The sequence below is a fragment of the Vanrija pseudolonga genome, chromosome 3, assembly GCF_020906515.1.
Source record: "Vanrija pseudolonga chromosome 3, complete sequence".
Classification (NCBI taxonomy): Eukaryota; Fungi; Basidiomycota; class Tremellomycetes; order Trichosporonales; family Trichosporonaceae; genus Vanrija; species Vanrija pseudolonga.
This window is the reverse complement of record NC_085851.1, coordinates 1,709,392-1,724,397: the sequence shown is the minus strand read 5'-3', so window position 1 is coordinate 1,724,397 and position 15,006 is coordinate 1,709,392. Positions and strand designations below refer to the sequence as shown.

Genomic DNA, 15,006 nt, shown 5'->3' with positions numbered 1-15,006 from the left:
ATGGTTGGGATCGTAGCCCGCCTTCGCATTACCTTCCTGCCACCTGTGCACCGCGGCCATGTGCATACTCTCGTCATTGTCTCGTGTCTCAATCTGGAAGAGCGGGCTGATGCATGCCCACTCCGAATAAGTGTCACTGTTGGGACAAGTTACCGCTCGTTGCCGAATGCGCATTAAAGTGCACCCGCGGGAGCAAAGATTACCGCGATTTACAACGTGGCGCGCGTTGCTGCGGAGAGCGGGCCAGCAAGTCACCCCTCACCCACCAGCAGCCCACTCTCCATCTCGACTATCACAATCACAAAGTCTTGTCTCGGCTCGACTCTCACCCTCTCCCGGAACCCATCTCGCCCCTCACAGCGCTGCAAGCAGAGCGGTGCATCCATCGACCCGCGAACTACGCCGAGTCGACAACCACCACCTCGCCACGACGATCCCCATCGCGCCTCCACCCCCTCCACCACCTTCCAACTTTTGACACCACAGCCGCTCACTGGCCCGGCTGATGGACAACAACCACTTCCGCCCCAAGACGCCAAACGGGACGTATCGCCGCCACACGCCGACGCCAAAGGACAGCAGCAGCCCAGACGGAGACATGGCCTCGGCGAGCAGCAACGCGTACGGGAACGCGCGCGCGGGACGCGAGGCGCGCCGCGCCGCAGTAGAAGAGTACGCCGCCGCCGCCGACGACTCGGACGGAGGCATCCCCACCCTGAGCGCGGGGTACATGTACTCTACGACGCTGCGGCGCGAGCGCCGCCGCTCGCGCAGCACGACGAGGGGCCAGCTCGACCTCGCCAACCCGTACGAGAGCCCGACGGCGCTCCACGGCCCGCGGGACGGCGCGAATGTGTTCGAGCTGGCCGAGCCGGACCGCGGACTCGTCGCCAAGGCGGTGGACTTTGTGCGCAAGGTCACGGGAAAGCGCGACTATGCCGAGGTTGCGCAGCACGAGGCGGCCGCCGAGGCGAGGAAACAGCAGGCGACGCCGAGCGCGATTTACGCACACAAGAGTGTCGAGGTGGGTTGGGTGCTGCGGCCGCCGCAGGGCCGGGGTCTGCGCGATTATCGAAGGGAGGAAGGGAGGGAGGCTGACTTTGCAGGACACGATCAAAGATTTCCACACCGATGCCGTCAAGGGCCTTCCGAGCTCCGCGCTCCCCGGCCTGCTGTCGCAGTACGGCCCGAACGAGTTCGAGCTGCCGCCCGAGGAGTCGTTGGCCCTCAAGTTTGCCAAGCAGGTGTATGAGAACCCTCTGATTCTCCTGTTGCTCGGCAGCTCGCTCGTCTCGGCTCTTATGGGCAACTATGATGACGCGTTCTGTGTGGTCATTGCAGTTGCTATCGTCTTGACTGGTGAGTTGCGAGATCCCCGACGGTCAACTCACACCCCAGTCGGCTTCGTCCAGGAGCAGCGATCGGAAAAGTCGCTCGAGGCACTCAACAAGCTCGTCCCCCACTACTGCCATTTGATCAGGTTAGTAGCCGCCCGCGCTCTGCACGTGCGCAGGCTACCGTGCTGACATGGCCCCCGCAGGAACGGCCACGCCCACTCGCCCCTGGCCAACACTCTGCTCCCCGGCGACCTCGTCACCTTCTCCATCGGCGACCGTATCCCCGCCGACATTCGTATTATCAAGGCCGTCCAGCTCGAGATTGACGAGTCGGCCCTTACGGGCGAGACGCGCCCCGCGCGCAAGACCACTGAGCAGTGCGTTGCTGGCGAGGGAGAGGACACGCACGGCGAGGGCGGCGGCGTCGCGCTCAGCGAGCGCCACTGCATGGCCTTTATGGGTACTCTGGTTCGCAGTGGTGAGTTGGAGAGCGACTTCAAAGTTCCCAACTAACGTCCAGGTCACGGCTCGGGTATCGTTGTTGGCACTGGCAAGGACTCGGAGTTTGGTGTCGTCTTCGCCATGATGCAGGACGTCGAGGAGAAGCGCACCCCTCTGCAGTTATCCATGGACGAGCTCGCCAAGCAGCTCTCCATCTTCTCGTTTGGTGTCATCGGCCTCATCGTTCTCATCGGCGTCATTCAGTCTCGCTCCTGGATTGAGATGTTCACCATTGGAGGTGGGTTCCTTGTACTTGGCCGAGCTAACCCACCAGTGTCCCTTGCCGTTGCGGCCATTCCTGAGGGCCTGCCTATCGTCACCACTGTGACGCTCGCCCTCGGTGTTCTCCGTATGTCCAAGCGCAAGGCTATCGTCAAGAAGCTTCCCTCCGTTGAGGCCCTCGGCAGTGTCAGCGTCGTCTGCTCTGACAAGACCGGCACGCTCACAAAGAACGAGATGACCGTCACCCACGTGTACACTGTCGACGAGCTCCTGGACCTCAACCCCCAGCTCGAGTCCCTCGGCCGCCTCGGTCCCCGCCACCCCGACGTCGCCGCCTTCCAGCCATCGCCCGCGTTGAAGAAGACGGCCCAGATCGGCAGCATCTGCAACAACTCGTTCCGCAATGAGCAGGGTATCAACGTCGGCAACGCTACCGAAGTCGCGCTTATCAACCTCCTCCCTGTCCTCAGCCAGGAGGATGAGCGCAAGAACTTCGTCCGCAAGAACGAGGTCCCCTTCAGCTCGGAGACCAAGACCATGTTCGTCACTGGTTCGTTGGACGGCGGCGCCGACATGGTTTATATGAAGGGTGCCATCGAGTCCGTCCTCGCCCGCTGCAAGTTCTACTACGTCAACGACTCTTCGACCCCCACCCTGGATGCCGCTATGCGCAAGACGATCGCCGACCGTGCACTCGAGGCTGCCAACAAGTCTCTGCGTGTCATCGGTATGGCGTACGGCTTTGCCAAGGGCGGCGACGAGGACAACCTCATCTTCACCGGCTTCCAGGCCATGCTCGACCCTCCCCGCCGCGGCATTGCGCCTGCTATCAAGGCGCTTCACGCAGCTGGTGTCCAGGTCGTCATGATCACTGGTGACTCGGAGCCCACCGCCCTCGCTATTGCTCGTGACATTGGTATGAAGGTCACCCCCAGCACACCCGACGGCACCAACACGAGCTGCATGCTCGGCTCGCAGATTGACCAGCTGAGCGAGCGTGAGCTCATTGAGCGTGTTCCTGGCGTCACCGTCTACGCTCGTACTACCCCCAGGCACAAGATGGCTATTGTCAAGGCATGGCAGATGCGCGGCGGCGTCGTCGCCATGACGGGAGACGGTGTCAACGACTCGCCCGCGCTCAAGATGGCCGATATCGGCGTGAGCATGGGCCGCAGCGGTACCGATGTGGCCAAGGAGGCTGCCGACGTCATTCTCGTCGACGACGACTTTAGCTCCATCCTCCCGGCTGTCGAGGAGGGCCGCTCCATCTTCTACAACATCCAGAACTTCCTGTCCTTCCAGCTGTCGACCGCCGTGGCCGCCTTGGCGCTCATCACGCTCTCGACTTTCCTCCACCTGGCGAACCCGCTCAACGCGATGCAGATCCTCTTCATCAACATCCTCATGGACGGCCCGCCCGCGCAGGCGCTCGGCGTCGACCCGTCCCGCCGCGAGGTTATGCGCCAACGCCCCCGTCGCAAGGACCAGAGCGTGCTCAACCGCACCGTGTTCATCCGCGTCGGCTTCTCGGCCGCCATGATCATTCTCGGCACGCTCTTCATCTACGCCCGCGAGCTGCAGGACGGCAGCATGTCGCGCCGCGACCAGACCATGACGTTCACTGGGTTCGTCTTCCTTGACCTCGTGTCGGCCATCCAGAACCGCGGCATCACAACCCCCATCCTCCGGAACCGCATGCTCTTCCTTGCCGTCTCGATATCCTTCTTCTGCCAGCTCGGCCTCGTCTACGTCCCCCTCCTCCAGCACATCTTCCAGACCGAGGCCCTGAGCTTCCGCGACCTCTTCACCCTCCTCGCCATTGCCGGAACAAGTTTCGCCGCGCACGAGGGCAGACGATGGTACGAGCGCAAACAGGCGCGCGACGTCGTCGAGCAGCACGGCTATGGCATGGCGTAAGCAGGTGGTGGGAGGCGAAGAATAGACTAGACCAGGCGCAATCGATGCGCTGCAGAAAATGCTCATCTCAATGCATAACGAAAACTTGAATGGAATGGACAGACAACATAACTAATGGGTAATAGTACAGGTTATGGCAACAGGCCCTCGCCATCGCTCTCGCCGAGACGGTCCCACCACTGGCGGGTACTCTCGCTGATTCTTGGTGCGTCCTCGCCCGCGAGCGAGCTGGATGAGAAGGCTGTCGAGTCGCTGTCTCTACCACTCGTGAAGCTGCTAGGCCGTGGCGGAGTCCAGAGGGGTGAAGCCGGGGAAGTGGAGGTGCGAAGCGACGACGACGTCTTGCGCTTAGGTGTCGACGATCCCCTAGGAGTACGCTGCTGCGCCAGGTGGCGTGCCATCGCCTCGTCCTCGCGCCGCTTGAGCTCGGCGATGCCAGACGCGCGGAGAGAGGGATGGGGTGGCGCCTCGGGCACAGGCTGGAGGCGCTTCCCGGGGGTACGTGATGACGGTCGCGGCGTAGCCGAGCTCCTCTTCGGCTCGACGACCTCCTGAGAGCTCGGGCTGAAAGCCAAGTCCTCTTCATCTGAGAACGCAGTGTCAAAGTCAGGCTTGGACTTTGAGTTGGCAGGGAAGTACCCGAACGATTCGAGCTTGGACTGCGACGTGCTAGCCTTCCGAGTCGGCCGGGAGGCGCGGGCCGGCGTGGTGCGCGCTGAACGCGATGAGCGAGCCTTGGCTTGTGGCGCTGATGGTGGTGACCCTGACGGCTGCGAGAGGCTCGAGAACAGCTGGTGGGCTCGGCGACGAGACGTGTCGGCGAGGCGAACCAGCTTCTTCGGCGATTTGGAGGCTCGGATGGGTGACGGTGAGGGGGAGGGGGAGGAAGGCTGGAAGCCGTTCCGCTCGAGGGCGGGCGAGCAAAAGGCCAGGTATTGTGGCGACTTGCGACGTGGCTGCTTCGCCGGCGGAGGGATTGAAGAGGGCAGCTCAACCACGCTCTGCTGTGATGGTCTTCTAGGAGTATCCGAGTCCGACTCGACATAGATCGGCGATGGCGGACGCGGCTGCTTGGCCGGAGGAGGGGCAGTAACCTCGCGCTCGAGCCGCAAGGGTGAGCTCTTGTGAGGCGTCACCTCTGGTTCGCTTCGCAGTGGCGAGCTCTTATGAGGGATCACGCCCTTGCGAGGGGTATCCTCCAACGATTCCAAGAGCTTTGGGAAGTCTTGAGAAGGAATGGATGGTGCGATCTGGGCAAGTCAGCTGGAGATTGAAGGAACGGATGGTCAGCAAACTCACGCTACTCGAGTCGTCGTCATCGGGCACGAAGGCGGCCGCAGGCTTCGGGCCACCAGAGGAAGGAGGGTCGGCGGCTGGTCTCCGTGCCCCTCCCAGACTCCAGGTCATGAGCGTCTCTGGCTCCATGTCGACCGCCTCCCACTCGTCAGCCTTGGGCTGGATCGGCTCGAAGACGGGCCTCTTGGGCGGCGCCGGCAGCGGGAAGACGAAGAGCGTCTCCTGCTGCTCGCCGTACCGGCTGGGCGTGCTCGACTTTGTCGACTTCGGTGGGGTGACTTTGTGATGGGGAGACTTGCGTTTCGGCGGGGTGGTGATTGCGACAGGGGAGGAAGACAGCTGGCGGGCTCGAGGCGGGGACCGGCGCTGGGCAACAGGGAGGGGAGCGAGCTTGGCAGCCGTGCTCTTTGTCTCCCGCCAGCCCGTCGTCTCGGACGAGTACTTTCTCAGTGTGTTGGGATTCTTCGCGCCGAGTGCGGGCCGTTCCATGCTGGGCGACGAGCTGCGCTCCGACGAGCCCTCCGAACTGAGATGGACTAATGATCTTGTTTCGCCCAGCACTCGTCGAGCTTTCGTACTCGCGACGCGGGCCACGGCACCACGGCTGATGTCCTCACGGACGTCGACGCGTAAGCGCTTGCGTTCCTTGTCCTCGTCGCGCTTGGCCGCTGCGGCCGCACGCTCTCTGTCTCGTTCGGCCCTGTCTTCCTCGCGCTGTCGTTGCTCGGCCTCCTCGTCGATCGGCTCCCACACCCCGCGCCATGGGGACACGACTTTGCGCTTGCGCGCCGAGTCTTGGCCGCACAGCCGCTTGTGTCGCTCGAACACATCGTCGGGCACTTGCGTAAACTGGAGCTCTGGCGGTGGTGGAGTGGTAGTCATGCGGGACGAGGATGGGCGCTGGGGCGAGGCGACTGATTTACTCTTGGAGGAAGTCGCGTCGCCCGCGTCGAGCTTTGGCGTGCGCCCCAGTGGCGAGGTGCGCGCTGCACGCACCGGGCGCTGGACGCGTTCGGCTGGCTCCTTTGCCTTTGCCTTGCCCTTTACACCATCAGTGGTAGGCGGTGTGAGATACGACAGTATGCCGCGGTTCTGTGCTGTCGGCGTGACGTCTGGCACAGATGTTCGGCGCTTCTTCGCCGTCGTCGCAGTCTGCGAGGAAGACAGGTTGGACGCTGGTGGTCCACGCTTGCGTTGTGTCGAGGAAGGCGGCGTGGCTATCCCGGCATGTGCGCGAAACTTGAGGTCTACGAGGGGTCGTTGGACTGGCTGAGACTTTGGCCTTGTCTCAATCCACTTGTCTGGGTCTGGTGCCAGGGGAAGGCGCGACGACGACATGGTGATGAGGGGTGAAGGACGGGGTTACGAGGCCATGCTAGTGGGTATGGGGAGTGAGTGGGTTGATGGAGGTATGGGTGTTGTACAGGTTGTTGTGAATGATGCGATGGAGGATCTTGGTCTGTTGTCTGTATGCGTGTAAGTGTTGTCGCAGTCGTCGTCACAGTTGTGTCGCTGGATCGCTGGACGCGTTGTGTAATGTTGCTGTTGCCCTTTGAGTCGCGCGGTTGATGGTGTCGGTCGTGGGCCCTGACTCTCAGGAAAGTAAGCCGCGTCGAGCACGGTTCCTGTTGTCATAAAGTATTAGAAACAGTTTTGTAATGAATTTCCTAATGGTCACCAAGTGCCACATCTCAAGCTAATCCGGCGGCGATCATCGGGGATATGACTCTACGGTGGCTTTCTGGGCGCTGGCCACCGTGGATGCGAGTTCCGACTCCAGCCGCTGGGTGAACGAGATCAGGCCAATCGTAATGGGCCAGATTCTGTGTGGGAGGGGAGGGGAGCATGGCTGGCTGGCTGGCTGGGTGATGGTCGCTGGCTGGCCGTCTGGCTCTGGCTCTGAGTCTCCGCCTGGCTCGCTCTCTGCATACGGCCTCAGCGGCAGCAATCCACTACCACCATCGCAGCTCCTCCGCTGCGCCAATTGTCGCGAGCCTCACTCAACTCCGTCCTCCAACTCACCACTCTCCTTGCAAGCAACACCATCCCCCAAAATGGTCGCCCTCCTCCGCTCCCTCCGCGCCGTCGCCCGCCCCGCCCTCGCCCTCCCCAAGGCCCAGGTCATTGCCCGCCCCATCTCCGTCTCGGCCATCCGCCGCGGCGGTGGTGGCCCTCCCCTCCTCCTTGGTGAGGGTGTCAAGGCCGGCGAGGTTCCTACCGAGTGCGTCATGCCCCGGGCACTGTTCCGGCACGCTTCAGAGGTTGGAAGGGCTGGCTTGGGGACAATGCCGTCTTGCACCAGGCCTGCCGCGCCCCATGCAGCAGACTTTGTCCATCGCCATGTCAAGCCAAACCCCTCGGAGCGCACCGGAACGCCCATCGGACACGGACTTGCCATCACTAACACGTCTACAGCGAGCAGCAGGCTACCGGTATCGAGCGCTTCGAGCTCATGGGCAAGGTCGAGGGCGTCGATGTCTTCGACATGACCCCCCTCCAGGCTGACCGTCTCGGCACTCTTGACAACCCCATCGAGGTCTTCTCCTTCGTGCGTATCAGCCATTTCCGACTTGCGCCGCTGTGGCTTGCTAACAACCCGGCACAGTACCCCGTCCGCCACGTTGGCTGCACTGGCTTCCCCGCCGACTCGCACGACACTCTTTGGCTCCAGGTCAACACTGAGCTCAAGCACCACCGCTGCCCCGAGTGCGGCTCGGGTGAGTTGTACCGGACTGCAACCAAACAAGCTCGTCCTCCTAACCCGTCCCAGTCTACACCCTCAAGTACGAGCCCCACGCCTCGGCCGCCCACCACTAGATTGCTTCGGCGGGCTGAAGACAAGGGACAGAATGAAAACATCATCTAGCAAATTGCTGTTCTCAAACGCGCCGGCGCATACAGCGCCGGACGCTCTCGGGATGCCACCTAACTGCACAGGCTTGATCCGGGTTGCGCTTACGGTGGTGTGTGTGAGGCCGGGGATACTCCGCACACACAGATGGAGACGCAGGCGCGCTGCAGTGGAAGGGAGGCGACGGGCCGGGGCGCGACGACGCCGAACTGGACAACGGCCGCTCCGGGTGCCCATCCCGCTCGGGTGCACGTGTGCCACGCTGGAGTGTGCCAAGCAGAGGCTGGGAGCATTCCCTGCACCGCGACGATCCTCTGGGCGCCAGGCAACGCAGAGAGGAGACTGACAGCGTGTTTACGACCGTGGAGGGCATGGGGCGTCAAGGAGAGTGGGGCCGGCTTGGAGACCGACGGCACCGTGGCCTCCTGCTCATGGCAGCAGAGACACCGCTCACGCCAGCTGTCTGCATGTTCTCAGCAGTGCAACTCTTGTCAGATGGAGCCCAGTTGCAGCGAGAACTGCTCCGCCCCGAGTGGCAGACTATTGCGGGCAGAGTCCGCAAGCCACACTCCTGGCTTCTCCGATGGCGACAAGTGCGGGAGGTGCAAGCCTACCACACCGTGGACGGCTCACAGTGTCAGAAAACGGGTACCCTCGTGACGCCGCATGGCCTCCAGGCTTCATTGCCTGCCATGAATCGATAAGGAGGAGGCATCTGATAGTGACTGAATCGTGTACGAGCAACTTTGGTCTCGTTACGTAATTACACGTGATGTCCGCGTGTCCCCTCCATTTCTTATACAACCCGCCCCTGTAGTGACTGGTTGTGTGTGCGTCATGCCTTGCTTGGCCACGACAGCCATCCACGCAGCGCGGCTGTCCTGGATGGCCGGCCACCAGCCAGCAGCGCTGCCTACAAGATTCGGCGACAACAACCACCCAACCGCGCCTTGCCCCACCCCGGCGACACCAAGTTGTCAACTTTCTCAAACACCCTCCTTGCCACCAACTATACAATGAGCGACATTGCTCATCAGGCTCTGGGAGCCACCCCAAACCATAACCCTGCTTCCGACACTGCAAAATCACCCCTGAACGCGGCGACCCCTCCCACTGCTCCGGCGTCCGTGCCAGCGGCACCAGCACCGGCACCAGCACCCCCAGCACCAGCGCCGGCCGTGCCAGCAGCTCAGCCGACCAACAAGGTCGGCGAGGGACGCCTCCAAATCGTCAATGAGCAGCAGGAGTTTTCGTAAGTCTGATCAGTGGGCCTGGTACGGTGGTGCGATGTAGCCCCCTGCTGCACTCCAGCGCGGCGAGGCGTTACCCCGGGAAGGGCACGCGCCGAACCCTCACTCGGACGAGACACTGACGCCGCACAGGAGAGAACTCCCCGCATACCTCTCGAAATGGGGCCTCTTAGACAAAGGATTCGCGTACGACGTTGTTGGCGTCTTTGGCAGCCAGTCGACGGGCAAGTCGACGCTGCTTAACCGGCTGTTCGGAACCACCTTCGATGTCATGGACGAGGCCAAGCGCCAGCAGACGACCAAGGGTATCTGGATGTGCCCGTCTGCGTACAGCAGTGCCCTTGTCATGGACGTCGAGGGTACCGACGGCCGCGAACGCGGCGAGGACCAGGACTTTGAGCGCAAGTCGGCCCTCTTCTCGCTTGCCTCGACCGAGGTGCTCATTGTCAACCTATGGTGCGTTGGGTGGTGAAACGCGCGGGGCTGGGGGGCTGGACACGCGAGCTGACATCGGCGCTAGGGAGCACCAGATCGGTCTGTACCAGGGCGCCAACATGGGCCTGCTCAAGACCGTGTTCGAGGTCAACCTCAGCCTGTTTGGCGGCAGCGACGCCTCCAAGGCCAAGTCCAGCGACAAGACACTCATTCTGTTCGTTATTCGTGACCACGTTGGAGCGACGCCGCTCTCCAACCTCACCGCCACGCTCACTGCCGATATGGAGAAGATTTGGGCCTCGCTCTCCAAGGTGGGTAAATGCGTTGCGCGCCGCCGGTTCGCGATGGGCCGGTCCATGATCGCCCGGACACTGGCACATCTCTCGCACCATGTCCCCTCGCGCTGACACCACCACAGCCCCCGCACCTTGCCGACACGCGGTTGACAGACTATTTCGACCTGTCATTTGCGGCCCTTCCTCATAAGATTCTCCTGCCCGAGAAGTTTGAGGAAGCCGTCGTGGACCTGAGAAAGCGATTCACCGACCGCACCCGATCAGACTATGTGTTCCAGCCCGCGTATCACAAGAGGATCCCCGCCGACGGTGTGGGATTCTACATGGAGGGTATCTGGGACCAGGTTGTGGCGAACAAGGACCTTGATCTGCCTACTCAGCAGGAGCTGCTGGCCCAGTTCCGCTGTGACGAGATTGCTGCTGCTGTCAGCGAGGTCTTTGCCACCAGCTCCAAGGCGGTTCGCAAGCCGGTCGAAGCCGGTACGATCGTCGATGGTCTCGGTGGTCTGATCCGCGAGTGGCTGAAGACGGCTACCGGTGAGTATTTGTGTGGTCGGCAAACACAGATCGGCGTGTGCTAATAGCCGTAGCCAACTTTGACGTTGCCGCATCTCGCTACCACGCTGGTGTGTACCAGCGCAAGCGCCAGGCCCTGCTCGACAACCTGCACGCGTCCGTCTCGCCTCTGTTCCTTGGCCAGCTCAAGAATGCCCACAAGGCTGCTACTGCCAAGTTTATCGCCGATGTTGCCACATCGCTCAAGGCGCCAACGTACGACTTTGCAGAGGTTGTCACTCGCGCAACAAAGGATGCTCGTGATGGCTTCCTCGAGACTGCCAAGGGTGGGTGGCTGCTGATTGACATGACTGCTGACCCACGCAGAGGTGACCGTTGACGATTCCGGCTGGGAGTACGAGCACGAGCTGGGTCTCCTGGATGACGACCTCAAGGTCATTGCCGACAGATCGCGTGCCGACGAGACCAAGAAACTGGTTAACAATGCCGAGCGTGCTGTCAAGCGCCAGCTTCTCGAGCCCGTCGAGCTGGCCCTTAGCAAGCCTTCGACCACCATGTGGGACAAGGTTCTCACGACATACCGCGACGTCAACGGTGCCGCCGAGAAGGCGTACCTGTCCAAGGCCAAGAGCTACAACTGTACCGAGGAGGAGAACGCCGTGGCACTCCACACTCTCCGCACTCGCTCGTGGCTCGTTCTCCGCAAGAAGCTCGAGGAGCAGACTGCCGACGCCACCGTCTTGCTCACACTGCGAGAGAACTTTGAGGAGCGCTTCCGTTACGACGACAGCGGGGTCCCACGAGTGTGGAAGCCCGAGGACGACCTCGAGGGAGCGTACAAGAAGGCGCGCGACGAGACTCTTGCTCTTCTGCCGCTCTTTGCTACCATCAAGCCCAAGGACGACGAGTTGCTTCCCGTGGTTCCCGAGCCCGACGCCGCTGAGGCCGAGCACGACAGCGCGGCGTTCGACCCTGACACTGCCCTCGTTCTTGTGACCCCGACACGACTGAACTCGCTCGAGTCGCGCTTGAAGCGCGAGGCCGACGCGGCGTTTGTCGAGGCCAAGCGCTCGATGGTGTCGTCCGTGTCCCAGATCCCCTACTGGATGTACGGCTTACTGGTCGTTCTGGGCTGGAACGAGGCCATGGCGGTGCTGTTCAACCCGCTGTACTTTGCGATGCTGGTCATTCTCATCGCCACGGCATACATTGTTCTGCAGCTTGGCCTCGCTGGGCCTTTGCTGCAGGTGACCAAGACGGTCGCATACGAGGTCAAGAGGATAGGCACCGACAAGCTGCGCGAGGCGTTTGCCGAGCCGCCAGCTTCGCAGCGCGTCTTGACAGAGCCCATTGCTGTCAACAACGGCACGCTCGCCGACGATGCGCGGAGGCGCGGCGACGTGCTCGCAGAGAAGTATGAGGAGAAGTAGTGGGGTACACTTGGCTACAAATACAGGCATAGTAATCGTCGCGTCGTAGACGGGATAATGCATAGCGTTGGCTGATGGGGAGGAAGCCGTGGTGGACCTGCCAGTTTGGCGCTGGCCGGGTGCGAGCGAGCGTGAGGGGCACTGCCACCTCCCACTGGCGCCACTGCATCAGCCTCGCCTCTCCCACCCGCACCCCAACTCGTCACCCACGGCAAATACAGACTGCCGTTGCCCACGAGTTGGTGGTGTCAGGCAGAGACATCCCGTGCCGGCTCGAATGAAGCAGCCATGGAAATTCAACCCTCCCGACACCGCCTCGAGCGCCGGGGGCGGGGACGGTGGGAGCGCCAGCCAGCCAGCCGCCAGCGAAGCAAGCAGTGCGGGCATCGAGTTGCATCTTCTTTGCTTTGCGTTGCATGCACACGCACACACGCGCCGCGCCCACGCATATGCATAAGTGCCACGGCCACCATGCCACGACGCCGCGCGACCCACGTTGCTGCATCGCGTCGTTTGCGTGACGGCATGGCATGTGGCATGGCATGGGCCGAACCCGCGGGAGCCAGGAGCCAGGATCGAGTGCCATGCCGGGAGCTGACAACAATCGATCAGGCAGGCCGTGCCAGCTGGCGCGGAGGCTGGCTGGGCGGCGAGAAGTCGGTCACGACAGCACTCTACCAACTTTCAACCACCCTTCTTGTCTACCTACCTACTTACATTCTTGTGCACGACAGCGACGACAGAGACGAAGACGACGAGTAGCTTGCCCCCTCCAGCTAGCAGCCTGTGCATGCCCCCCGCTCCGCGCAACTAGACACACGACCGACACCCGGCCCGAGCGCCGCGCCGCCGCCCACCGACGACAATGGGGATACCCGTCGTGCTGGCCATCTTTGTCGGCCTCGCGTGCTCGTTCATCCAGTCGCTGGGTAAGTGTTACGCCTGGGCTATCGAGCTAACCCACCCCTCAGGCCTCACGATCCAGCGCAAGTCGCACGTAGAGGACGCCGAAGCCCCGCCCGAGCTGCGCAAGAAGGCGCTCCGCCGCCCGCTGTGGATCATCGGCTTTGCAGTCTACATCTCGAGCAATGTGTTTGGGTCGGGTGGGTAGCGCGGTGGAGCAGATGTTATGTACAAGCTAACACCCCCGCAGTGTTCCAGATCGGGGCGCTCCCCATCGTCGTGCTCGCCCCGCTCGGCGGCATCTCGCTGCTGTGGAACTCGCTGCTCGCGCACCTCCTCCTAGGCGAGGGCTTCACGAGCGCGATGATGCTCGGCACGGTGCTGATCGCGAGCGGCGCGGTACTCATCGCCATCTTTGGCGTGGTGCCCGACAGCACGCACAGCCTCGACGAGATCCTCGCGCTGTGGGCCCGCCCGCCGTTTGTCGTCTTCTTCAGCGTCGTGTGCCTCGCCGTGACTCTCACGCTCGTCGCGGCCCATGTCACCGTGTGGCGCGTCACGCGCGACAGCGAGACGAGCGGGCGCATCAAGCTTGGCCTGGACGGCGTCGACGAGTCGGACGACAGCCCCGCCATTCCCTTCCGCCGCACGAGCTTTGGCGCCGAGCAGGCGCTCGAGACGGTCCCCGTCCTCGCTGCCGTTCCTGACGCCTCGCCCGCTCCGTCGCCCACAAGACCCGACACCAAGACGGTGCGCTTCGCCTACGGGTCCTTCTCCGACGTCGACGCCGAGGACGCAGAGTACCTCGGCGCGCGGGCCAGCGCCGACGAGCGCACGCTCACGCTCGCTGGCTTGGCGTTCGGTGCAGCCTCCGGCACCCTGTCAGGCCTCTGCCTCGTCCTCGCCAAGGCGGCTGTCGAGCTCGTCATCTCCACGATAGAGTACTGGCGCACTGGGCGCGGCTCAAACGAGTTTACCCGGCCTCAGACGTGGCTCCTCGTGGCTGGACTAGCGGTGGCGGCAGTGCTCCAGCTAGTGTACCTCAACTACGGGCTCCTGTTCGCGTCCCCCGCGCTCATTTGCCCGCTCGCGTTCTGCTTCTTCAACCTCGCCTCAATCTTTGGTACGTAACCCCCAAGCGGGCTCTGCTGACGCTCAGACGGTCTCGTGTTCTACGACCAGTTTGGCCGCCTCAGCGCACACCAGATTGTGCTCGTGTCCCTTGGCGTGGCCATCCTGCTCGTTGGTGTGTGGACCGTCTCGGCGATCCAGCCCACGGGCCAAGGAGGCGTCGAGGTCGGCACTTGGGTCGAGGAGGAAGTGCTGTGCGAGGAGCCCCTCGATATCGAGGCGCAGGACGAGCTCGAGGCTGGCGACGGAGCGACGTTACTCGGTGGCGGCGACGACTCGCTCGTCGCCGAGCCCGAGGAGCTCGAGCCGCCGCCAGCGCCCGTTGGCCCGCCCCGATCGCCGCGCATCGATACCGCCATCGCGGCCGGCGCGACCCCCATGTCGCCCCACTCGCCCCACTCGCCGACGCTGCCCCGCCGCAGACGCCCAAGATTCGGCACGCTCGTGCCCGAGCTGGCGCCGGTGGGCGCGCCGACCGGCTTCGCATTCGGCATTGGTGCCGCGTCGCCCGGTTTCGCGCTGCGCTCAAACTCGATCAGCCAGGCCAACGGCCCCCCGTCGCCCGTGCTCCGCCGGGGCAGAAGCCGCAGCGACGCGGCGGCGCGTGCCGGGTCCGTCGACCCCAGCTTGCCAGTTGTGCCAGGCGTCAAGCGGCCCAGACCCCACAGCATGACGCTGCCGACTACCGCCGTCGAGGCGATCCCTACGCCGCCAATCGAGCATCCAGAGGCCGTCATCGCCGAATGGGACAACACGCAGCCTCCGCGCCGGCAGCGCTGGCGCTGGCCGTCGCTGTGGGGCAGTAGCAGTCAGGTCAAGCTATTGTAGTGGTCGTGTGTCGGGTTAGTCACTGCTAGAAGTTTAGAGGGGAGCACGCGGCTTCGGCCGGCGTGTTTGTACAACAGTAATCCAATGTGCATT

At 63.1% G+C, this 15,006-nt stretch overlaps 5 protein-coding genes across 6 annotated transcripts; 4 read left to right on the top strand and 1 right to left on the bottom strand.

Annotated features, from left to right (window-relative positions):
- The first annotated feature begins 300 nt into the window (after positions 1-300).
- Positions 301-4,071, top strand: PMR1 (Calcium-transporting ATPase 1). The gene is made up of 6 exons (XM_062770760.1): positions 301-1,024; positions 1,107-1,359; positions 1,399-1,480; positions 1,541-1,815; positions 1,858-2,076; positions 2,113-4,071. The coding sequence occupies exons 1-6, from the start codon at positions 506-508 to the stop codon at positions 3,975-3,977; spliced, it is 3,213 nt and encodes a 1,070-aa protein (XP_062626744.1). The 5' UTR covers positions 301-505; the 3' UTR covers positions 3,978-4,071.
- Positions 4,072-4,108: 37 nt separating this feature from the next.
- Positions 4,109-6,853, bottom strand: LOC62_03G004228 (uncharacterized protein; the record flags this gene model as incomplete). The annotated part of the gene is made up of 3 exons (XM_062770759.1): positions 6,270-6,853; positions 5,277-6,227; positions 4,109-5,227 (listed from the first exon to the last, which is right to left on the bottom strand). The coding sequence occupies exons 1-3, from the start codon at positions 6,609-6,611 to the stop codon at positions 4,109-4,111; spliced, it is 2,412 nt and encodes an 803-aa protein (XP_062626743.1). The 5' UTR covers positions 6,612-6,853.
- A 414-nt stretch (positions 6,854-7,267) lies between these two features.
- On the top strand, positions 7,268-8,211 carry cox4_1 (Cytochrome c oxidase subunit 4, mitochondrial). Of its 2 annotated transcripts, XM_062770757.1 has the most exons (4): positions 7,268-7,494; positions 7,689-7,821; positions 7,879-7,990; positions 8,044-8,211. In XM_062770757.1, the coding sequence occupies exons 1-4, from the start codon at positions 7,328-7,330 to the stop codon at positions 8,088-8,090; spliced, it is 459 nt and encodes a 152-aa protein (XP_062626741.1). In that variant the 5' UTR covers positions 7,268-7,327; the 3' UTR covers positions 8,091-8,211. The 2 variants fall into 2 exon arrangements, with proteins under 2 accessions (XP_062626741.1, XP_062626742.1); XM_062770758.1 differs by having other exon boundaries at positions 7,689-7,990.
- An 875-nt stretch (positions 8,212-9,086) lies between these two features.
- SEY1 lies at positions 9,087-12,117 on the top strand. Its single transcript, XM_062770756.1, has 6 exons — positions 9,087-9,376; positions 9,507-9,830; positions 9,895-10,120; positions 10,228-10,642; positions 10,696-10,947; positions 10,988-12,117. Exons 1-6 carry the CDS (start codon positions 9,141-9,143, stop codon positions 12,049-12,051), a joined length of 2,517 nt encoding a protein of 838 aa, XP_062626740.1. The 5' UTR covers positions 9,087-9,140; the 3' UTR covers positions 12,052-12,117.
- A 486-nt stretch (positions 12,118-12,603) lies between these two features.
- On the top strand, positions 12,604-15,003 carry LOC62_03G004225 (uncharacterized protein). The gene is made up of 4 exons (XM_062770755.1): positions 12,604-12,980; positions 13,023-13,154; positions 13,205-14,077; positions 14,114-15,003. Exons 1-4 carry the CDS (start codon positions 12,917-12,919, stop codon positions 14,911-14,913), a joined length of 1,869 nt encoding a protein of 622 aa, XP_062626739.1. The 5' UTR covers positions 12,604-12,916; the 3' UTR covers positions 14,914-15,003.
- Positions 15,004-15,006: the final 3 nt, after the last annotated feature.